This window comes from Pristiophorus japonicus, chromosome 3 (assembly GCF_044704955.1).
Source record: "Pristiophorus japonicus isolate sPriJap1 chromosome 3, sPriJap1.hap1, whole genome shotgun sequence".
Taxonomy (NCBI): Eukaryota; Metazoa; Chordata; class Chondrichthyes; family Pristiophoridae; genus Pristiophorus; species Pristiophorus japonicus.
The window spans coordinates 225,701,542-225,726,546 of record NC_091979.1 but is presented as its reverse complement, the minus strand read 5'-3'; the positions used below and the strand labels follow the sequence as shown (position 1 = coordinate 225,726,546).

Sequence of the window (25,005 nt, the reverse complement as noted above, 5' to 3'; positions counted from 1 at the left end):
AACATTTAACGATCACATGGATGAACTTCAGCAATTGTACATCCCTGTCTGCAGTAAAAATAAAACAGGGAAGGTGGCTCAACCATGGCTAACAAGGGAAATTAAGGATGGTGTTAAAGCCAAGGAAGAGGCATATAATTTGGCGAGAAAAAGCAACAAACCTGAGGACTGGGAGAAATTTAGAATTCAACAGAGGAAAACTAAGGGTTTAATGAAGAGGGGGAAAATAGAGTACGAGAGGAAGCTTGCAGGGAACATAAAAACGGACTGCAAAAGCTTCTATAAATATGTGAAGAGAAAAAGATTAGTAAAGACAAACATAGGTCCCTTGCAGTCAGATTCAGGTGAATTTATAATGGGGAACAAAGAAATGGCAGACCAATTGAACAAATACTTCGGTTCTGTCTTCACGAAGGAAGACACAAATAACCATCCGAATGTACCAGGGGACAGTAGGTCTAGTGAGGAGGAGGAACTGAAGGATATCCTTATTCGGCGGGAAATTGATGGGATTGAAGGCTGATAAATCCCCGGGGCCTGATAGTCTGCATCCCAGAGTATTTACGGAAGTGGCCCTAGAAGTAGTGGATGCATTAGTGATCATTTTCCAACAGTCTATCGACTCTGGGATCAGTTCCTACGGAGTGGAGGGCAGCTAATGTAACACCATTTTTAAAAAGAGGGAGAGAGAAAACGGGTAATTATAGACCGGTTAGCCCGACATCAGTAGTGGGGAAAATGTTGGAATCAATCATTAAGGATGAAATAGCAGCGCATTTGGAAAGCAGCGACAGGATTAGACCAAGTCAGCATGGATTTATGAATGGGAAATCATGCTTGATAAATCTTCTGGAATTTTTTGAGGATATAACTAGCAGAGTGGACAAGGGAGAACCAGTGGATGTGGTGTATTTGGACTTTCAAAAGGCTTTTGACAAGGTTCCGCACAAGAGATTGGTGTGAAAAATCAAAGCGCATGGTATTGGGGGTAATGTACTGACGTGGATAGAGAACTGGTTGGCAGACAGGAAGCAGAGAGTCGGGATAAACGGGTCCTTTTCAGAATGGCAGGCAGTGATTAGTGGAGTGCTGCAGGGCTCAGTGCTGGGACCTCAGCTCTTTACAAAATACACAACGATTCAGATGAAGGAATTGAGTGTAATATCTCCAAGTTTGCAGATGACACTAAACTGGGTGGCGGTATGAGCTGTGAGGAGGACGCTAAGAGGCTGCAGGGTGAATTGGACAGGTTAAATGAGTGGGCAAATGCATGGCAGATGCAGTATAATGTGGATAAATGTGAGGTTATCCACATTGGGGGCAAAAACACGAAGGCAGAATATTATCTGAATGGCGGCAGACTAGGAAAAGGGAAGGTGCAATGAGACCTGGGTGTCATGGTTCATCAGACACTGAAAGTGGGCATGCAGGTGCAGCAGGCGGTGAAGAAGGCAAATGATATGTTAGCCTTCATAGCTAGGGGATTTGAATATAGGAGCAGGGAGGTCTTACTGCAGTTGTACAGTGCCTTAGTGAGGCCTCACCTGGAATATTGTGTTCAGTTTTGGTCTCCTAATCTGAGGAAGGACGTTCTTGCTATTGAGGGAGTGCAGCGAAGGTTCACCAGACTGATTCCAGGGATGGCTGGGCTGTCATATGAAGAGAGACTGGATCAACTGGGCCTTTATTCACTGGAATTTAGAAGGATGAGAGGGGATCTCATAGAAACATATAAGATTCTGACGGGATTGGACAGGTTAGATGCGGGAAGAATGTTCCCGATGTTGGGGAAGTCCAGAACCAGTGGTCATAGTCTTAGGATAAGGGGTAGGCCATTTAGGACTGAGATGAGAAGAAACTTCTTCACTCAGAGTTGTTAACCTATGGAATTCCCTGCCGCAGAGAGTTGTTGATGCCAGTTGATTGGATATATTCAAGAGGGAGTTAGATATGGTCCTGATGGCTAATGGTTATGGAGAGAAAGCAGGAAAGGGGTACTGAGGGAATGATCAGCCATGATCTTATTGAATGGCGGTGCAGGCTCAAAGTGCCGAATGGCCTACTCCTGCACCTATTTTCTATGTTTCTAGTACAAGAGCTCCCAGTACAAAAACGTATCGGGTGTCAGGTCTTTCCTGGGACTCATTGGATACTGCAGGGACTTCATTGAAGGCTATGCAGCCACGGCAGCCCCTCTACTTCGGCTCCTCCGCAAGGGAGTCGAATGGGAGTGGGACCTCAATTGCCAAGAGGCATTTACTCGCCTGAAAAAGGATTTGCAGACAGCACCTGCGTTGGGTGCGATTAATCAGGGAGAAGAGTTCTCCCTGGAGGTTGCGGCCAGCGGGGACAGCTTGAGCGCGGTGTTGCTCCAGGAGCAACACAGCAGGCTAAGATCCGTGGTTTACTCCTCCAGGGTTCTCACGGATGTCGAACGGGGATATTCCAACTGCGAGAGGCATTTTCTAGCCACGCATTGGGCCGTAAAGCCCCAGTGAGCAGTGCCCGCATTGCTCGCTGGACCTTGCTGCCCTCTCAGATTTGTCTGAGAGTGCAGGGGTTGACCGAACCCAAGTTAGCAGCTAATATGATCTACCCAGGGACAGCCCATACGTGCACGGTGGAAGGGGTATGGGATGTGGAGGAGCGACTCAGGGCCGGGATACACCCGACGGGCCGGGACATCTATGTGGATGTGTCCAGCACCATGTCCGACAGGGAGCGTCTCACCAGGTGTGGGATCTATGACCCAACCGCTAAGGTTAAGGAGGCCATAAAAACCACCCCAACACCATGAGCACTCAGCATGCCGAACAGGCAGCAGTGGCCTATGTGGTGACCCATTCCGCGAGTTCCCTAAGCCATACACCATTTGCTCAGATTCGATGTTCACGTGCAACTCTTGCACGGAATATTTGGCAATCTGCGCAAGGCGAGGTTTTAAGTCCGCCAATGGGAGACCCCTGGCCATAGCATGGCTGCTGCACAAGATTTTAAAGAGGCCAGTGGCTTACGAGGGGATTACTATATCCACAAGGTGAAAGCTCACTCCAAAACAGAGCTGAGAGGGGAAGGGAACCAAAAGGCCGACCAGCTAGCAAAAAGGGGAGCTAGGGAGGACGTTTTATGGGATCCAGTTAGAGCAGGTCCAATAGTGGCGATCTGGAACAGGGAAGGCACGCAGGAGGTAGCTCTAGACCCGGACTTCAAACATGCACAAACCCAGGACCCCGTTCTTAAAGCCATCCTACTAGGCAGGGAGAAAGGGGAAAACGTAGAGGGTCCCTTAGGTGCTGCAGACATTTGCATCCAGGACGGAATACTGTTTCAAGGGGGGCCGGTGGGTGGTACCAGCACAGCACCGAGAGTAATTCATCCAGCTGGAGCACAGGGGCCCAGGGGCGGGACACCTGGGGCCAGAAATGACTTGGCAGAGAGTAGAGGAGGCAGGGTGGCGGCCACAGCTGAGGGACGATGTCCGGGACTTCTGTGCACATTGTCTGGTGTGCGCAGCAAACAATCCCGACCCCCAGCGCAGGAAGGCTCCCCTGGGACACACCAGGAGGGTGGAGGGGCCGTGGCAATTGTTGCAGATCGATTTCATCGGGCCCCATCCACCACTAAATCAGGTAATAAATACTGTTTAGTCCTGGTGGACGACTTCTCAAAGTGGGTTGAAACCTTCCCTTGCCGGGTGGCCACAGCCCTGGCCACTGCTCGGATCCTGGTAAAGGAGGTATTCTCCACATGGGGGCTGCCCCAGGAAGTGGAGTCCGACCAGGGAAGCCACTTTACGGGTCAAGTGATGCAAACCACCATGAAACTCCTGGGGATAGAGGGAAAAATGGCATGTGGCTCACAACCCCCAGTCATCGGCGATTGAGGAGCGCATGAACCACACCCTGAAGGAACGGTTGAGGAAGGAAGTGGGCCAGTTCCCAAAAACCTGGGATGAGGTTCTGCCTCTGATTCGCATGGGGGTCCGGGCCAGCCCCTCCAGGAGCACAGGGCACGCCCCTTACGAGCTGATGACCAGGAGGACCATGCGCACTCCAACCCATATGTTGGCGCAGGTCCTCACCAAAACACAGCTCCAGGAGGTAGACCGGGATAAGTTTGTACAGCAGCTGTACAGTACTTTAAAACAAATCCACATGCAGGCAGCCAGCAGCCTGGGGAGACAACACCAACAGAATCGGCTGTTGCTAGAGCCTCAGCGCACGCGTGAATGGGAGGTGGGGGACCAGGTAATGGTCCGTAATTATGCCCGAGTGGGGGTGTTTGAGCCACTGTACATGGGGCCATACAACATTGTTGACAAGGCGAGCCCCATGGTTTACGCAATGAAGCTCCCCAGACGCACAAAATGGTTCCACATCAAATAGTGCAAGCTGGTCAAGCCCGATGATGGAAGGGCCAGGGCTAAAAGGCACCAGGGCACCATCATGAGCCTGGGACAATGACGACCCGGTAGACGGGGCGGTAAGGAGGAGCAGTCGGATCCCACGGCTGAAGGTGCCGTGGAAGCCTCCCTACTTGCCCACCGCGAGCCGCAAGAGGCAACAAGTGTAGAGTCATAGCCCACAGTGTATATAGTTTGCTTTATATTTTGTTTCGTTTCGGTCTGTGTCTGTCCTGCTGCTTGTGTGTAACCTGATGGAACTGTGGAGAGAAAACCCTCACAGTAGGAAAGTAAGGAAGTCCAAAAACACCAAGAGAATGCCAGGAACGTTCGCTGTGGTCCTGTTCCTGAGCTGGTTTGGGATCGGCAGCTTGGAGAGGGGAGACACCGAGGAGTCCGTCCTCTATTGCTACACCGGGAGGAAAGGACCTACCGTGGTATAGGGGGGTAGGACTGGGGACACAGACGGTGTGGCAGCCTACTTCCATGAGGGAAGATGGCCGGGGTGGCCATCCACGCTGTACTCCAGCAGCAAGGGTTTCACGTATGATGAAGTTTCCATACCGTGCCCCAAGCTGCAAGTCACGGCCACACGGGTTAGGGTGACCGAGGGGAAACGCGTATGCTTGCGGTGCGAGGGATACATACCTCTGGGACGGTGGTGGTGGCGGCTCAGGAAATTGAGCGAAGAGCAATTGATCCGCGGACTGGGAACGGCTGGGGAATGATGTGTACCGTCAGATTATGGGGACGAAGGGGAGCGTTGAAGTGTGTTGGCACAAATGGTGGAAAAAGGAAGGAATTTGTGTGTGTATTTGGGAGTCTGAATGGGTCTGCCCGACGAGCATGTTGGACGCGTTTTCGCGACGGTGGCAAGACTCTGGGACCGGGACCGGTATGGACTCGTGTGTGATCCCAGACCCTCCAGATACCGTAAATTCCACGGAGTTGCTAGCATGCGAGGTAGAGCCCCTTCCCACAGCCCCACTGGTACAGAAGACAGAGGTTAGATGCCCCACCACCACCCGGGGCCAAGGAATGGGTTGGTGCTAGTCCCGACCGGCAAGATACTTTACCACGATGTGCACTACTCGGTCACCTCGGTTATCTTAAACCTGACCCAGGTTCACATGTCACGGTGGTGTCCTGCAGAGACCAAAAGGCTTTACGAGGCTTTGCTTAAAGAAATGTTTAGGAAGTTCTATGAGTTAATTTACGGTGGCATGGATCGGGACAGTGTGTATGATCTGTCCTCAGGTCAGCGCGGGGGTTCGGAAAGGTACAAGCGGGGGCTGTTTAACGACACAGCCACAGCATTTAGCACTGGGACGTCCATTGTTAACAGTATGGACGATGCTCAGTTGCAAATGCAGGTAAATACCTTGAGGGATCGATTGCGCAAGATACTGCGAGAAGGTAACGCGATAGAGGGGTCGGAGTTGCGGAAGGATCAGGCTACGGCCATCCATTTGAAGGAGATCATAGCTGAGCTGGAGGCACACGCTCAAACGATTAATAGTTTGATCAGAGAAGATCGAAATGCCTCAGCTCAGACGGCAAGGAATGATGCGTGTGAGTTGTACAGTGCTTGGCTGCATGAAGGACGCAGTAATTTGGAGGACCTTCAACAAGGATCCTTCATGGATCAGCAACCGACACCTCACCGCGCTCAGCCCGTACAAAGGTTCCATGAGCCCGTGCCAACTCCGACTCGCCTCAGAGGCTTACCCAGTCCCATAGATTGTGGCCGGTCCAATGCTACGGTAATGGGGATTGTACTTCGGATGCCAGTGATGAGCCGGTTACTACGACCGGCACACCGAGTACAGAATATCTGCGGGACAGGGTACATGTGCGACATCATCATGGGGTCCCACCGTTTGTTGTAAAGTGGGGATCCACCATGAGTGGCACAGAACTTAACGGGTGCCAGAGCAGGGGAGCGCACATGGTACTTATGTCCTCAGCGTCTGTATGCTTTTGATCAACCGGTGTGTGGGTTTAAAATCAGAGGGTGCGGCTTCAAACCCCACACCAAGGTCCTGATAGCCCAAGAATGCAGTAACCCCATCGCGGAACCCAGTACTGTTCACATCACGGTAAAACCGTGATTTGTACCGGTTTGCAACTCAGCTTGGTTACGAGATTCCGCCTCTGAGTAGTTTTGTGAGGTGTTCGGGCAAAGAGATTGAACTATCCCAAAAACACTTTTACACCCTGTTACAGCAGAAACGGGAAAGGAGATAAAACAGCCTGTATCTCCACCATGGCGGGACATTGGCGTTGACATTTAGGTCCCTCCATGGATTCGGGTCATTTCTCATGTGTTAGTGTTAGCTCATGGTGTTGATAACCATGTACCCGATTCATTTATCCTGCAGAAAGCACGGAAAGGCGCTCAGAAATCGGCGACTAGCATTGTCAACCAGCCCCGAATTTGAAACGTCTCTTGCCTGTTTCCGTGGGGTGTGCACAAATACCTATGTATTTCGTCTGGAGAATGTACCTATGTATGTTCTGTAACTGTTTGTAAGGGCACTCAAAACCTGGCTGCTGACAGTTGATTAAAGTTTTGGCCATGTGGCGAGTTGCCTGGTTTTAAAGGAACGTTTGTATTACCCTTTGTAAAATGTGTTGTAAACGTTATATGCTGTAACCGCAGAGGGGGACCCACAGGGACTAGGTAACCGGTTTGGTTGGGGTATCACGAGGCATTCTCCCGGGAAGGATAATGAAAATGATATGGATGATATTTTCTCCGTGGAGGACAGTGTTACTATCAAAGGGGGGGGGTGTAAGTCGACAAAGTCAACTCTGGACTGTTGTGTTTATATCCCTGTTGGCTGTACACCCTGGAAAGGACTTTTGAAATACTGCAACGCAAGATGGCTGGTTTGGATTAGGAAGAAACCTGTTGCTGGGAGAAACACGTGGGGGCGGATCTCCCACAGAAACTGGTGAGAGAAGCTGGGTCTGTTCAACACTGGCCTGCCAGCAGTCAGTGACGTCAGAGCTGAGTGCTCTTAGGAAGGCAAAGGAACTCTTTTGTGTGTGGAGCCAGGCTGTCTAGAGAAGAGAACAAGGTGCTAGGACAAGACCGACACCTGCATTGTCTCCACAACGGTCCAGCAATCAGGATTGATGGGCCATTTAACACTCATTCGGGAAGCCTTCAGTCATCGATCAGCTGTCTTTGTTCAGACCCCGGCACATCTCAGATAGCGCAAAATAAGACCTGAAAAGCCAGAAAGGTTTCCCAGAGGCAGCAGAACCATCCAAACCCAGCCAGAATTATGGATTACAGGAGTATAACTGTCGAGCGTTTTTGAAGCTTGATCTTCGGATAAGGACTGAGAGCGAAGCCTCGCTTCTCCAATCTGACGGACTTCAACTTCAACCTGGATCTCGCAATCTTCAGCCAAGCACGGGGCCATGGAGTCGAACTGCTGAGGAAGGACCAGCGAGCAAGGAAGGGCGGATTGGGTGAGCACTCAATAGTTGCACGCTCACCAACCAATCCATGAAAGTGTGTGAGGGGATGTCAGTGTGCCCTAAGCAAACCAGAGGAAGGTTTAAAGTTAGGTGGGTCCCGGGAGGGTTCAGCCTACAGGAAAGGTTGGTCTGTTGTAAGGCTAATAAGGGAAGTGCACTGTTTTACTGGTTATTACTGCACTGTGTGGTTCTACTTCACAAGCATCTGGCGAGTGGAGGTGTTGATCTGTTGTAATAAACCTTGTGATTTTGAACTCGAAACGTTGGTCCGTGTCTCACAATAAGACAATCCGTTGTAACTCTTTTCGCGCAAACATAAGGACAGGGTTAGTGTGCTTGCTATAAGCGGGTGTTAATTATCCAATTTGCTGTTTATGATTTAAGAGACCTATTGATACCAGTCTCTGCGGAAAACCAACCCATAGCACAGCAAGCAAGGCAGGGCTGATTTGGCACCGGTCACTGCCAAGTAAAAACCCTAACATATTTGGACCCTACGGCGAGGCCTCGAAAACCCTCGGGAAATAACCGTAGACTTACCACTTACAACGACCTTAGAGGATGAGGGACTTCATTTATCGGGAGAGGTTGGAAAAGTTAGAAACATAGAAATTTACAGCGCAGAAGGAGATCATTTCGGCCCTCCACAGAGAGGAGGAGGAATTTCTTCTCTCAGAGGGTTGTAAATCTGTGGAATTTGCTGCCTCAGAGAGCTGTGGAAGCTGGGACATTGAATAAATTTAAGACAGAAATAGACAGTTGCTGAAACGATAAGGGGATAAGGGGTTATGGGGAGCGGGAAGTAGAGCTGAGTCCATGATCAGATCAGCCATGATCTTATTGAATGGCAGAGCAGGCTCGAGAGGCCGTATGGCCTACTCCTGTTCCTATTTTTTATGTTCTTATGCTCTTATCATGTCTGCGCCAGATGACAAAAGAGCCACATGACCCTGGTCAGCAGCCTTGAAGGTTACATATAAACCTATGAACAGTGGCAGACAGGTAAAGAGCATCCTGACGGGACGGGGCGGGTTGGGTGCTGGGGGAGTGTTCCCAGTGTTGGGTGGGTCCGGAGCCGGGGGGGGGGGGGGGAGCACGGTCTTGGGATGGGGGGGGGGGGGGGGCTGCTTGGGAGTTGTTGGCCTGTGGGGTTCCCTGCCGCAGAGAGTTGTTGATGCCAGTTCACTGGATGTGTTCGGGAGGGAGTTACGGCTGGGGGGGAGGGGGTCGGGGGGATGTGGAGGGGGCGTGGGAAGGAGGTGCTGGGGTGGGTGATCAGCCATGATCTTGTTGAATAGTGGTGCGAGCTCGAAGGGCCGAATGGCCTGCTCCTGCACCTATTTTCTATCCGGCCCAATCAGTCCGCCCCAAACAACTGCGATACCCCATGTATTGCAACATTTTACACTCCACCCCACCATGCGATCTCCTGGGAGAAGCAAAAAACCAGCTAAAAATCAAGGACAATTCAATTGGGGGAAAAATCTGGGAAAATTCATCTCCGACCCATCCAGGCGATAGAAACTAGTCCAGATCACTCTGGCCGTATTAGATCCCCTGAAGTACTTACCATCGTTAGGACTGTTCTCCTTGGAACAGAAAAGGTTAAGATGTGAGGTTTTCAAGATGATGAGGAGTTTTGGTTGCGTAGATAGAGAAAAATGTATTCCCTGTTGCAACTAGAGGTCATGGATGCAAAATTATTGCCAAAAGATCTAGGAGGTGAGGAGAATTTTTTCACTCAGATTTGCCTGGATCTGGAACACTTTAACTGAAAAGGTGGGGGAAGCCGATTCCATAAATAATTTTAAAAGTGAGTTGGACTGGTACTTGAGGATGAGGAAATTACAGGGTTACGGTTAAAAAGTGGGGATGTGGGACTAAGCATGACAGCCCTCTCAAAGAGCCAGCACACGCATGACAGGCCAAATGACCTCCCTTTCTGCTATAAGTTTCTATGATTCGAGAAGTACCTAGATTCCTGCACATTTAAAGAAAGACTTGCATTTATATAGCACCTTTCACGCCCACCGGATGTCTCAAAGCACTTTACAGCCAATGAAGTACTTTTGCCGCTGTGGGTAACACGGCAGCCAATTTGAGCACAGCAAGCTCCCACAAACCGCAATGTGATAATGACCAGATAATCTGTTTTTTATGATGTTGATTGAGGGATAAATATTGGCCAGAACTCCCCTGCTCTTCGTCGAAATAGTGCCATGGGATATTTTACGTCCCTCTGAGAGAGCAGACAGCGTTCTCCCTGGGTTTAACGTCTCATCCGAAAGACCGAAAAGATAAATATCACAGCAAATCTGTCAGAAAGGAGAGATGCAACTCCTTAAACAATGAACAACAGGTTTCTGTCCAGGCAGAGCTGGAATTTCCCTCGATTCCACATGTAAATCAGTGTATATTCTGGAAAAATCACAAAGCCAAAAATTAAAAATGGAAGAAATGAAGTGGCTTAAAATCTCAAAAAAAAGATATAAATTAGAAAGTCTTTGGTTACAATAGATAGTCCAGTGCTCCTAATTACCAGTTCTATTCATTTCAAAAATAAGTCTATTAATTCATAATAAATTTGGGCACACGCTCTGATAAGTTAACACATTTATCCCTAAAATGAATCCTACATTCAAACTGCATTACATCATAATGATCTGCACTATATCAATGTGCCATTCTAATACTTACTTTAATTCCTCGTCATTCCTACAAAAAAAATTACACTTATAATTCACAGAACATTTGATAAAGAATAGTGAAAAATGGGACACAGTGCATAAAGCTCCAAGAGCATTGCTCAAAGTCCTCTCACTCATACAACTCAAATTGCATAATCCTACCAAGAATTTGTGAAATGGCTGCTGTGAGACCAATAGAGCAACCTTTACTTACTTAGTTGTCTCTAAAGGAATCCTTCCAGGAGGATAACTCAACCACTTCTGGATGACCGCATCATTTAATGTGAGTATATGTTTTGACGGATTAGGATATCTGAAGTCATCTGGTGGCATGGAATTCTTGAAAGGAAAAGGAAAATATTTTGTAGAATACTTGGACAAGGTACCGCAGAAATAGTCCTGCAAAAATTTGATATAGCTGCTGCTCCAAAAACTCTGCAGCTCCAACTGGTGGAATTAGCATTTCATTAAAACAGAATTTTTAGCACCATTCTTACCAGTGCTAAATTTAGCTGAGGGGATGATTTTATATAGTCTTATTTTCCTGCTTTCTTCCCATTCTATATTCATTATGTAACTTTGCAGTACCTTTTTCAATGCTACAATCGATTTAGCAACAATCATTTGTGAAAAAGCACTCCACATTCCAATATTTCAGAGTAAGTTTCTAATTTCACCCTTTTATGTAATAGTGTTTATCAAGATCATGTCCCCTCAACTTGGAATGAAAATAATGCGTGGAAATTCTGTCACGCCTCTGTTGCAGCGTTAATCCAGGCAGAGCGGTAATTTTAGTGCCTTGAAAAAGTTTGCGCCTCCCGCCGAGAAATTTGTCGGAATCGGATGAAGAGCTGAAGGGGGCGCTAAATCAGCTGTTACAGACCTGACCTGGGGGGGGGGGGGGGCACTAACGAAAATGCTGGCACTAAATTTTGCCGAACCATTGTGCATGCTCCGAACTCCAATTCAGATGCCGGGAAAAGCCGAATCTTAAAGCTGCTGCAAGGTAAACATGCGTATGCGCAGCTCCACCTTCTCACTAACCTGAGAGCGGGAAAATGGAGGAGCAGGGAGGAAGGCAAAGAGCGCACCGCTTCCCAGCCACGGCCCTTGAGGCCTTGTTGGAGGCTGTAGAGAGGCGCAACAATGCGTTACATCCTGGAGGGAGATGAAGGCCATCGCCAAAGGTGTTCTGGAGACTGGAGGCGGCCCAGCACGTCTCTGCCCACGACAGTGGCCAGGACGACGACTCAATGTCGTAAAAAGTACAACAACCTCACTAGGATCGTCAAGGCGAGTACCCTTTACATTAACCTTGCAATGCGTTCACGTGAGCCTCACTGTCATACACAATGTAAAGGTTTGACACTGCCCACTCCTTCTCTATGTGCATCAGGCCATGCTCCTCATTGCTGGAGACACCCTAAAAGCTCCATCACCTCACCAGACACGCCCCGCCCATCCAAGTGTCTCTCACTTTGTATCTCATGACTCAGCCTGGGGACACCCACCAACACCTTTTAACTCTTCATATGCGGTAACAGGCCTTCAGCCACGTATTACTCTTAGCTCTTTGTCCCCAAATCCCACCTTTGACACATCCACTGTGCGCTGCCACACGGGCTGAGATGCAGAGATTCACAGCTCGCGACATTAGTAGCGAGTCACTTACTGCAGATGCATGTGGCACACAATTAACTACAGACCCACTGACAACTTCTTGTTTTGGTCATTGCAGGCCAAACTCGCCCACAAGCAAAAGCAGGAGCGGATGGGAGGAGGGGAAACAGACCTCCAGGACATTACTGCGATCGAGGAGCGAGAATCTGCCCTCGTGGGCGCACCAATTGGGGCGGTGGCAGCAGGCGAGGCAGAGCCCCCACTCGACAGTGACAGTTCGTGAATGAGATGTCCATTTTCCGTGAGAGCCCTGACCCTTGAGCCCACATGCCTTGCAACATGCAGCTCCAAAATAACGATGCCCCCTTCCCAACTGCTACCCACACTTGCGTTGCTTTGTGCTTACAGGACATGAGCCAGATGAGCCGCAGCCTGCCCGTCAGCCGACGTCATCACACGAAGACAAGGTTGAGATGGAGGTGGAGATGCGTGTGGCCACAGAGCGGGACCCGTCCTCAGTGCCAGCGAGTGCGGAAACCAGCTCGGTGGAGGACCCCGCGTTCCCAGCCCTAGTGGCCTGCAGCAATGTGCAGTGAGAGGGGAAGCTCGGGGTCCAGCTCTCCGGAGGGTATGTCGGACCAGGCGTCCTGTTCAGAATTAGGCAAATAAGGACCTGGATTGGGAGGCTATGTCCAGGCAGTCCATGCAGATGCACCATGAGATTATGGGTGCATTGGGGAGGGTGCTGCAGTGCATGGATGCACTTGCTGCGAGTGTGGCAGACGCCGCCTCAAGCATTGTTTATGCCTCTCAGCAGTCAACTGAGCCCATCATTGCCTGGCTAAACCGGGAAGCGGGCTCAACGAGTGACAGTGGGGTCACATAGGTGATAGTGCATGCCATGGTTGACAAGGCAGCAGCCACGACATCACAAGCCGCAGCCACGTAAAGTCTTCGTGATGTCATGTAGACACTAGGTGCTGGCATGCAATTTCAGACAAGAAAAAGAACAAAAAGGGCTACTGTACAGCAAAATTCTAAAAGGACAAAGGGTGTTAAAAAACAAGCCTGAAGGCTTTGTGTCTTAATGCAAGGAGTATCTGTAATAAAGTGGATGAATTAACTGTGCAAATAGATGTTAACAAATATGATGTGATTGGGATTATGGAGACGTGGCTCCAGGATGATCAGGGCTGGGAACTCAACATCCAGGGTAATTCAACATTCAGGAAGGATAGAATAAAAGGAAAAGGAGGTGGGGTAGCATTGCTGGTTAAAGAGGAGATTAATGCAATAGTGAGGAAGGACATTAGCTTGGATGATGTGGAATCGATATGGGTAGAGCTGCAGAACACCATAGGGCAAAAAACATTAGTGGGAGTTGTGTACAGACCTCCAAACAGTAGTAGTGATGTTGGGGAGGGCATCAAACAGGAAATTAGGGGTGCATGCAATAAAGGTGCAGCAGTTATCATGGGTGACTTTAATATGCACATAGATTGGGCTAGCCAAACTGGAAGCAATACAGTGGAAGAGGATTTCCTAGAGTGCATAAGGGATGGTTTTCTAGACCAATATGTTGAGGAACCAACTAGGGGGGAGGCCATCTTAGACTGGGTGTTGTGTAATGAGAGAGGATTAATTAGCAATCTCGTTGTGCGAGGCCCCTTGGGGAAGAGTGACCATAATATGGTGGAATTCTGCATTAGAATGGAAAATGAAACAGTTAATTCAGAGACCATAGTCCAGAACTTAAAGAAGGGTAACTTTGAAGGTATGAGGCGTGAATTGGCTAGGATAGATTGGCAAATGATACTTAAGGGGTTGACTGTGGATGGGCAATGGCAGACATTTAGAGACCGCATGGATGAACTACAACAATTGTACATTCCTGTCTGGCGTAAAAATAAAAAAGGGAAGGTGGCTCAACCATGGCTATCAAGGGAAATCAGGGATGGTATTAAAGCCAAGGAAGTGGCATACAAATTGGCCAGAAATAGCAGCGAACCTGGGGACTCGGAGAAATTTAGAACTCAGCAGAGGAGGACAAAGGGTTTGATTAGGGCAGGGAAAATGGAGTACGAGAAGAAGCTTGCAGGGAACATTAAGACGGATTGCAAAAGTTTCGATAGATACGTAAAGAGAAAAAGGTTAGTAAAGACAAACATAGGTCCCCTGCAGTCAGAATCAGGGGAAGTCATAACGGGGAACAAAGAAATGGCAGACCAATTGAACAAGTACTTTGGTTCGGTATTCACTAAGGAGGACACAAACAACCTTCCGGATATAAAAGGGGTCAGAGGGTCTAGTAAGAAGGAGGAACTGAGGGAAATCCTTATTAGTCGGGAAATTGTGTTGGGGAAATTGATGGGATTGAAGGCCGATAAATCCCCAGGGCCTGATGGACTGCATCCCAGAGTACTTAAGGAGGTGGCCTTGGAAATAGCGGATGCATTGACAGTCATTTTCCAACATTCCATAGACTCTGGATCAGTTCCTATCGAGTGGAGGGTAGCCAATGTAACCCCACTTTTTAAAAAAGGAGGGAGAGAGAAAACAGGGAATTATAGACTGGTCAGCCTGACCTCAGTAGTGGGTAAAATGATGGAATCAATTATTAAGGATGTCATAGCAGCGTATTTGGAAAGAGGTGACATGATAGGTCCAAATCAGCATGGATTTGTGAAAGGGAAATCATGCTTGACAAATCTTCTGGAATTTTTTGAGGATGTTTCCAGTAAAGTGGACAAGGGAGAACCAGTTGATGTGGTATATTTGGACTTTCAGAAGGCTTTCGACAAGGTCCCACACAAGAGATTAATGTGCAAAGTTAAAGCACATGGGATTGGGGGTAGTGTGCTGACGTGGATTGAGAACTGGTTGGCAGACAGGAAGCGAAGAGTAGGAGTAAATGGGTACTTTTCAGAATGGCAGGCAGTGACTAGTGGGGTACCGCAAGGTTCTGTGCTGTTTACACTGTACATTAATGATTTAGACGAGGGGATTAAATGTCGTATCTCCAAATTTGAGAATGACACTAAGTTGGGTGGCAGTGTGAGCTGCGAGGAGGATGCTATGAGGCTGCAGAGTGACTTGGATAGGTTAGGTGAATGGGCAAATGCATGGCAGATGAAGTATAATGTGGATAAATGTGAGGTTATCCACTTTGGTGGTAAAAACAGAGAGACAGACTATTAGCTGAATGGTGACAGATTAGGAAAAGGGGAGATGCAACGAGACCTGGGTGTCATGGTACATCAGTCATTGAAGGTTGGCATGCAGGTACAGCAGGCGGTTAAGAAAGCAAATGGCATGTTGGCCTTCATAGCAAGGGGATTTGAGTACAGGGGCAGGGAGGTGTTGCTACAGTTGTACAGGGCCTTGGTGAGGCCACACCTTGAGTATTGTGTACAGTTTTGGTCTCCTAACTTGAGGAAGGACATTCTTGCTATTGAGGGAGTGCAGCGAAGGTTCACCAGACTGATTCTCGGGATGACCTATCAAGAAAGACTGGATCAACTGGGCTTGTATTCACTGGAGTTCAGAAGAATGAGAGGGGACCTCATAGAAACGTTTAAAATTCTGACGGGTTTAGACAGGTTAGATGCAGGAAGAATGTTCCCAATGTTGAGGAAGTCCAGAACCAGGGGTCACAGTCTAAGGATAAGGGGTAAGCCATTTAGAACCGAGATGAGGAGAATCTTCTTCACCCAGAGAGTGGTGAACCTGTGGAATTCTCTAGCACAGAAAGTTGTTGAGGACAATTCACTAAATATATTCAAAAGAGAGTTAGATGAAGTCCTTACTACTAGGGTGATCAAGGGGTATGGTGAGAAAGAAGGAAGGGGGTACTGAAGTTGCATGTTCAGCCATGAACTCATTGAATGGCGGTGCAGGCTAGAAGGGCCGAATGGCCTACTCCTGCACCTATTTTCTATGTTTCTATGCAGCGTTTCAAGCGCTTATGCAGTCTCAGTATTGCCATGCAAGCAGTGTCTGCCACTATCCTCTCCGTCATCCCCTCAGTCGGACGGGGAACAGATGGTGTCGCAGCAGGTCAGCAATGTGTGGTTGCACATATTACTCCTGATGCCCTGGCACTGCCCCAGAAGAGTGACAGTGTGCCACTGGAAATGGAAAGTGTTGTCCTTCCTCACGATGACAGCATTCCGGCTCCCACAACTACCAGTCCGCCTCTACACCCGCCACGGCCTGCACCTCAACCATCCGACACTGCCGTCGCCCATCCTGAGGCGGTGCAGTCAGCAGTCAGGCCTTCCATGCCCACAACTAGTCCAGGGCGTCATCGTAGGCCATCTATCCTGACTCTCTGCGATACAGAGCAGCTCTCATGCGGCCTTGCTGCAGGCACTGAGGCCACATTGAGGAAGAGAAGTAGGCGTGAAAGGGGGGTGAGGCAGAGAGGTGGGAACTGCCAGCGCAAGATCCACTGAGCAATTGTGTCCCCATGGTACCTCTGTAAATGTGTTAGGTAGTATCATCTTTTGTGTTCTTTGAAGGGGCGGGTGCTCCATTTTGTTTTACGTGAGGGTCTGGGGTTTTTGGGGTTGTTTGAGCGATGTGTGAAAAATAAACTGTTACTTTGACCGTCTCCTTCAGCCTCTGGTGTATGACTGGACTTGTGATGGAGATGTGGCATTATCGTGGCATAATGCGCGGTCATTATTAGCTGCATCCCTCAGCTGCCTACATTGATGCAAACCAATCCCTTATGAGCCACCAACATTGGCACGCTGCCTCCTCTGTGGCTGCTGCTGGACATTCAGGGTAGCGCCAGACTCCTGTTCCTCTTCCTCCTCCCCATCCTCCTGAGGTGGGCCTGCGATCCCCACTGGCAAGGCCTGGGCCCTCATGACGGCCAAGTTGTGCAGCATACAGCACACCACAATAAATAATGAGAACTGTTGAGGGGAGTATTGAAGGCTGCCTCCATGCGTTGGAATCGCTGCTTCAGCAGTCCTATTGTCTGCTCTCTGATCCTGTGATGTGGCGGCATGGCTCTCATTGTAGCGTTCCTCCGGCTGTGTGGTGGGGTTGCACACTGTGCTCTACGTAAACGTTGCACTGACTGTGACCTCAGAGTGAAGCGCTTCCTCATCGCTTTAAGTAGCCACCAGTTAACGACTCTGGAAGGCTGTACCGACTGTTTTTTTTTTAAAGATGTGATTATTGGCGGTAGCTAAATGGGGTGGCTGCACTTAATTGAGCGAGCGGGGCGCAAGCATGGGCGTTGCACCAGGACTGACGTCTTAATCGAATTGATAGTCAGCAGCCAGGTGCTAGCGTTTTGCGCCCCCGGTAAACCTTTACCGAATTTTCCGTCGGGGCTCTAAAAGCTGCACTCCCGGTCGGTAAGCTATTACACTCGCATTAACGCCCCCCCCTCTGGCCGCTAACTGAGTGTATAGGCAACCGAAAATCCAGCATGTGTTTACCATTTCCTTTTTATCAAATCTCCCCTCAATTTGTTCTTGTAACTCATCTCTGGTAAATCAGTATTGCACTTTTTCCAGGGACTATTAAATCCTTCCTATAGTGATGAACTCAAAGCTGCAGACACTGTTCTAAGATGTGGCTCTAGTTTTCTTGGAACAATGGAGAAACATTAGGTAAGCCCAATGCCACTGTTACTAATATCCAAGTATTTCCCTTGAAGGAATACACCAGTAAAGCAAAACAAGTGGCTTAAATCAACTAAAAATGCATGCGGAAGGATTATACCATAATTTTGTTCTTGTTCACAAGACAGACAATGCCCTGCAGTACCCACTGGTCACGAAAAGCTTCTAGAAAATCGGTTAGCAAAACGCAATCTTAGGCCATGGTAACCCTAGCACGTACAAAGGTTCAGAAAAGTGACAAGTAGTCAGAGCACCCCTCTCAGGTGATCAGACACATCCTGGACCTGTCATTGCCAGTTTTTGCCAGGCTCAGGTGCATACCTATAACCATCATTTTGTAGAGTTCTCATGACCTCTTTTGCTTTGCGTTTATATCTTGCTTGATATAAATAATGGGGTACTGAAGTTGCATGTTCAGCCATGAACTCATTGAATGGCGGTGCAGGCTCGAAGGGCCAAATGGCCTAATCCTGCACCTATTTTCTATGTTTCTATGTTTCTAAATGCCACTTATCTGTCACTTTCCTAGCTTTTTATGGCCTGTAGTTTCTTCCATTCTTACTGGAAGTCTATTCCTTTCAGTTTGGTATCAGCAAACAATATATTATATAATTGCTTGTGGCATTGCACATGGCGTGTCAAGACCAAGTATAGCCTTCAGGTGAAGCGGGGAAAGGGGGAATAATTGAAACATTGCATGCATTTGTATATAAGTATACACACATAAAAAAGACATATTCCGTCCTCATTTGAAGTCAGATATGCTGTCCTTATTTTTATCTAATATTTTTTATTTTATATCATATCCCTCTATGGCTGCCTCCAATCCACTTCTGCACTCTTGGCACATAATGGAGTACAAAAAAAATGTGCACTTCCAGCTCATTATTTTCTGTAGATTAAGAAATGCTTCCAATATGAAATATTCAGCTTTACCTGGAGATTTGAATAATGTGCAAAACTTTGGTCACCTCCAGAGAAAATTCTTTTATTACAGAAATTGTCTCTGGCATCTGCAATAATAAAAAAAAGTAGATAAAGTTATCAGAATGCAACATTTTCTATAAAATCTGGTTTAAGTCACATGTAATTATGTCCTCTAAATGGAAGGGAATATTTTAGTCAGGAGCACAGCAAATCACAGAACAGATTTACCATTATTGAAATCATCATTTACAATCTTTTAGTCAAACTCGGAACACAAATATTTTAATGCTAAAACAATTTAATCATGTGTCTGAACAGAGCTATATTTTCCTGCAGTAACAAGCACAACTGGATCTAAAAGGTTCTGTTGGGTGAAGATAGAAGTGGAAATATTAATGTGTAAATTGTTTAAAAAGTTTGAAAGTTTAAAATGTTTCTACATGTACACCTAGTTTGGAGTTGGTCTGCTGCAGCTATTGAGAATATGAATATTAACTGAAAATCAATTACATTGCAATCAGAGGCAAGTAAAATAAATTTGAGCAAAATAATAACTCAGAATACAGACTACAATTAAGATGAACTAAGAAGGGCAATTCAAAAATGCAGAAATAAAGTGTCACATTTACAGGAAGTGCACATAGAATTTGTAACAAGCTTTTATGTAAACGTGCACTTGTACTGACACCTACTGAGAACTGGAGAATCCGGTCCATCATAAGGAACCCATGCTCCTTGCACTGTGCAGGGACTTTTTCTGTTACTTGTAGACCCAGTTCCTAATTGACCATTTCCTCCAAGACCAAATGAATACACCTTTCCCGATGATGTAACAAATGCTAGCGTGTGCTGCCTTTTTTTAAAAAAAGAAAATTTTAAAAAGTCAATTCCTTTTTATTTACAGACCACACAATGCAAAACTATCGATCCTTATCAGAGCCACTGATTTACAAGAACTAAATCGGTCAAATTTCACTTTTGTTATGCAGAACTCTTGGATTTTTTATCAGTTTTCTGAGCATTAACTTTACCAGTACACTTTAAAAAAAAAACACACACAAATGTTCATTTCTAAGGCACATTGTATTATAATGCACCTTGAACACAGTGAAATTCCACAAGAGATATGGGGCTTAATTTTCACCTACACTGCCTGGGCAGTAATCTGAATGAGCAGATTGCCCGCCCTTTGTCAAACCTACCCAATTTTCAGCCCACAATAGGTATCAGGAGGGTTCTACAACTTCAACTTAAAACTTTAGCCCTCTTTTAACAGTGACATTTCTTCAACCACCAATCTGCTCAATCACTCCCTCACTACCACCTTTGATGCCCTAGTCCCTATTAAAATGATTACTCTCTCCCACCCTTACCGTTTCCCCTGGTACAGCCCTCATCTTTGCTCTCTCATGTCAAAAGGGCGCAAACTTGAACGGATGTGGTGGACAACTGGTTCAGCCATTCACAGCCAGATCTGGCTCGAACACATAAAACACTATCGGTTCTTACAAAAACTGCTCACTCTACCAGGATCATTCTGGATTGCAAAAATAACCCCAGGTTACTATTCTCTACTGCTAACCGTCTCCTTAAACCCCTATCCCCATCACACTCCCCTCTAACAAGTGTGAGGAGCTCATGGACTTCTTTGTATCAAAGATTGAGACCATCCGATCAGCTGCCTCTGCGAGTTCCCTTCCTTCACCTAACCCACAGGACCAAACTTCATTTGATGCTCCCACCTGCCCTAGCCCTAAACTCATATCTTTTTTCTAGTTTCTCTTTGATCTCCTCTCTTAGAGCCCAAATTTCCCCATGAGTTGCACCGTTTTGTTTGGTGTAACTTGATTTTTCTGGTGTATCTTTTAAGTTGCAAATATGGCCATTTAATTTGCGCCAGTGTAAGTGAGTTAGTTAGGTTTTTTGTGAGGTCAGTTTTTTTTAAAAAAGGGGGTGTTCCCAGCCACTTACACCATTTATGCCAATTTGGCCAGAAAAAAAATTGTACTAAACTAACTTAGGGCAGTGTATGTGTCCATTTTTGTCCTTACTTACAGTTAAGGAATCGGCGCAAGTAACTACATTTAAAGCACCAAACAAAGCACAAAAAGTAAAAAGCAATTAATTAATAAAATAGAAGGAACCCTGCCCCTAAAGCACCAAGACCAAAGTAATAAGCAATCAATAAATAACAAATAAAAAAATAGAAGGAACCCTGCACACCTAAAGCACCCAAATCAATCAGTAAATAATAAAAAATAGAAGTCCTATCTTAGGGAATGCAGCGGGTCGCTGATGAGGGAGCCCATTCGGCCAGGGCTAGGGACGGCGTGCTTCGGGCTCCTCCCACACAGCCTGCAGCGCGCTTTTGCAGAAACGGCCTGCTAGGGTTGCTTGGAGGCGGACAAAAGGGGCGCAGACACTAGCGCGCAGAGGTCCAGGCACTGTTTCCAGCACCGGGACCTGGCTCCGCCCCCAATCCATTGGGCCAAGTTGCGCCACAACCGAGAAGCTAGGGAGCGGCCAGAAAACGGACATCTTTTTTCGGCGTGCTTGGAGGCGGACAATAGCGGTGCACCTCGGATGAGGGCGCCAGAAAAACAGGTTAGGGAAATTCTAGCCCATAATCTCTCCAGACTCATCTTATCTAGATGACCCACTTCCTGCTCTCTTGACCCTATTCCCACGAAACTGCTGACCACCCAACTTCCTTTTCTGGCTCCTATGTTAGCCGACATTGTTAATGGTTCTCTGTCTTCAGGTACTGTTCCTCTCTCCTTCAAATCTGCGGTCATCACCCCTCTCCTCAAAAAAACAACCCTTGACCCAACTTTGTTTGCTAGCTATCGCCCCATCTCCAACCTCCCTTTCCTGTCTAAAGTACTTGAACGTGTTGTTGCCTCCCAAATCCGAGATCAACTTTCCATGAATTCAATGTTTGAATCCCTTCAATCTGGCTTCGTCCCTGCTACAGTACTGAAACTGCTCTCATCAAAGTCACAAATGACATCCTTTGTGACTCGGACAAAGGTAAACTATCCTTCCTTGTCCTTCTGGACCTGTCTGCAGCCTTTGACACAGCTGACCACTCCATTCTCCTCCCAATGCGTCTCCACCAATGCCCAGCTAGGTGGAGTGCACTCGCCTGGTTCCATTCTTATCCATCTAAATCGTAGCCAGAAAATCTCCAGCAATGGCTTTCTCTTCCCACTCCTGCATCGTTACCTCTGGTGTCCCCCAAGGATCACTTCTTTGTCCCCTCCTTTTTCTCATCTATATGCTGCTTCTTGACGATATCATCCGAAAACACGGAGTCAGTTTCCACATGTACGCTGACGACACCCAGCTCTACCTTTCCACCACTTCTGTCAACCCTGCTTGGTATCTAAATTGTCAGATTGCTTGTCCCACTTCCAGTATTGGATGAGCAGAAATTTTCTCCAATTGAATATTGGAAAGACCGAAGCCATTATCTTTGGTCCCCGCCATAAACTCTGTTCCCTAACCACTGACTCCATCCCTCTCCCTCGCACCAATCTGAGGGTGAAGAAGACTGTTCGCAACCTAGGTGTCATATTTGACCCACATATCTGCGGTATAACTAAAAGCGCCTTTTTCCACCTCCGTAACATTGCCCGCCTCAGCTCTTCTGGTGCTGAAACCCTCATTCATGCATTTGTTACCTCAAGACTTGACTACTCGAACACACTCCTGGCCGGCCTTTCACATTCCACACTACGTAAACTTGAAGACATCCAAAACTCAGCAGCCCGTGTACAAACCGCACCAAGTTAAGATCATCCATCACCCCGTGCTTTCTGACCTACATTAGCTCCCAGTTAAACAACGCCTCGATTTCAAAATTCTCATCCTTGTTTACAAATCACTCCATGGACTTGCCCCTCCCTATCTCTGTAATCTTTTTCAGCCTCATAATCCCATAAGATGTCTGCGCTCCTCAAATTCTGGTCTCTTGAACATCCCTCATTATAACTGCTCAACCATCAATGGACGTGCCTTCAGCTACCTGGGCTCCAAGCTCTGGAACTCCCTCGCTAAACCTCTACGCCTCTCTACCTCTCTTTCCTCCTTTAAGACGCTGGTTAAAAGCTACCTCTTTAAACAAGCTTTTGATCATCTGCCTTCATTTCTTTTGAGGCACGGTGTCAAATTTATCTGTTGCCTGTAACACTGTTTGAAGCGCCTTGGGACGTTATACTATGTTAAAGGCGTTATATAAATGAAAGTTATTATTATTACAACTGTCGGGTAATCTCTCAACCAGATTACTGCCCAGGTGGTGAGGGTGAAGAGCATCCTCACGGCAGCTAGCAGTTCCATATCCTCATAGTAGGCATAAAGCACAATTTAAGAAATGAAAGTTAGAATATTCAAGTAAATTAAAATGGGGAGGTAGGCAGAATAATTTTATAAATGAATAGCTGAACAGTCTCAGAAAACCTTCACCATGAATTATAGTAAGCGGCTGCAGTTGAAGAGCTAGCTCTAGCACGATGGTCCAACCATGCTATGATTCTATCATAACTGTGAGCTGCAAGTAAGCTATACACACGGCTGCAGACACAAAATATGGTAACTAGGAAAAAATTGCCTTGGAGAGACCTCGGGGAAATTCCAACACAAAACTGAAAATGTAGGCCTGCAATGCCAACAGTTTTTCTGCTGAAAACCAAAAAACAGTCTTGCTTAAGAACATTTTCAACTGTTGTTTTATGACCAGGCAAGAAAAAACCTAACAGACCGAAAAACAAGTGTGCAGGGGCAAGGTCAAAAAAAGTTAAACATTACAGTACAGAATGATGCAATGTAAGCATCTGTAAATACCATAAAAATTTTAACGTTCCAACATATAAACTGAATTCAAATTAAAATGTTAAACAACATCAAATGAGAGCTCAATTCATTTTGCCTTCTTGACAAAAACAGGATACCAACCTTCCACAAGCAATCTGTGTGATTACATATCCCATCAATTCAAAGACTTTTCTTGGATTTATTTCATGGTTTGTGCTGTTATGCCCCAATTGGCCATAGCCTCCTGCGCCAAATGTAAATACTCCACCTTCCTGGAAAAAAAATGTTTGAATTACAACTCTATTTAGGCAGCAGTAAATCAACCACAACATAACAAATAGCAGCAGGAGTAGGCCATACAGCCCCTCGAGCCTGCTCTGCCATTCAATAGATCATGGCTGACCTTCTACCTCAACTCCACTTTCCCGTTCTATCCCTCGATTCCCCTAGTCCCCAAAAATCTATCGATCTCAATCCTGAATATACTCAATGACTGAGCACCCACAGCCCTCTAGAGTAGAGAATTCCAAAGATTCACAACCCTCTGAGTGAAGAGCGTCAATTAACTGGAACGCAAGAACAGGAGGAGGTCATTTAGATGCTCAAGCATGTTTTGCCATTCTCTTTGACCTCACATTGGTCAAATTTAAAATTAACAATTAACCCAGCATCAATTGCCATTTGTAGAAGAGTTCCAAACTTCTACAAACCTTTGCTGTAGAAGTGTGTCCTAACTTCACGCCAGAAAGGACTGGGTCTAATTTTTAGGCTATGTCCCCATGTCCTCGATTCCCCAACCAGCAGAAATAGTTTCCCTCGATCTACCTTATCAGTTCCACTTAATATCTTGAAAATTTCGATCAAATCAACCTTTAACCATCTAAATTCCATGGAAATACAACCCTAGTTTATGTAATCTCTACTCATAATTTAACCCTTGGAGAACAAGAGCGAGAGGATTGTTGACAGGGCAGAGCACTGGGGTTACTTGATCGGGGGCACAGAAGGATAGAGGAACGAGATGGGAGAAGAGGATGCGAGATGATGGTGTTCAGGTAGAGGAGATATAAGGCTGTTAAGAGGGTGTTTGGGTGATGGCAAGATGTGCCAATTGGGCAATAGGAGGGAACAATGAAGGCTATCAGAGGAGATGGGAAGAAAGTGACAGTGATGTAAAGTCTCAACTACTTTTTTGATCTACAAACTCCATTACTATCCATTGGTTTTCCCATTGGTTTTCTAATTGCCCACATTGTGAGAAATAGCAAATTCACACAAGCATTTTGATATTCCTGTGGAAATCCGATGGCGAGTTTGGTAGCTGGGCTATGAACTGGAAACTCAGACCGCACAAATCACCTTGCAATCTGTTGAAGCACATGCTGTCGACTCCTTTCCACTTGTATCATATAGAGTAAAA

The 25,005-nt window shown here is 46.8% G+C and overlaps 1 protein-coding gene across 1 annotated transcript in view; it reads right to left on the bottom strand.

Annotated features, from left to right (window-relative positions):
* Positions 1–25,005, bottom strand: part of herc4 (HECT and RLD domain containing E3 ubiquitin protein ligase 4) — a 267,220-nt gene that overhangs the window by 202,535 nt on the left and 39,680 nt on the right. Inside the window, exons 7-10 of the mRNA XM_070876338.1 lie at positions 23,727–23,857; positions 19,463–19,623; positions 18,780–18,856; positions 10,796–10,920 (exon numbers count right to left, since the gene is read on the bottom strand). Coding sequence (XP_070732439.1) covers positions 10,796–10,920; positions 18,780–18,856; positions 19,463–19,623; positions 23,727–23,857 — 494 coding nt within the window. The remainder of the gene's footprint in view (positions 1–10,795; positions 10,921–18,779; positions 18,857–19,462; positions 19,624–23,726; positions 23,858–25,005) is intronic.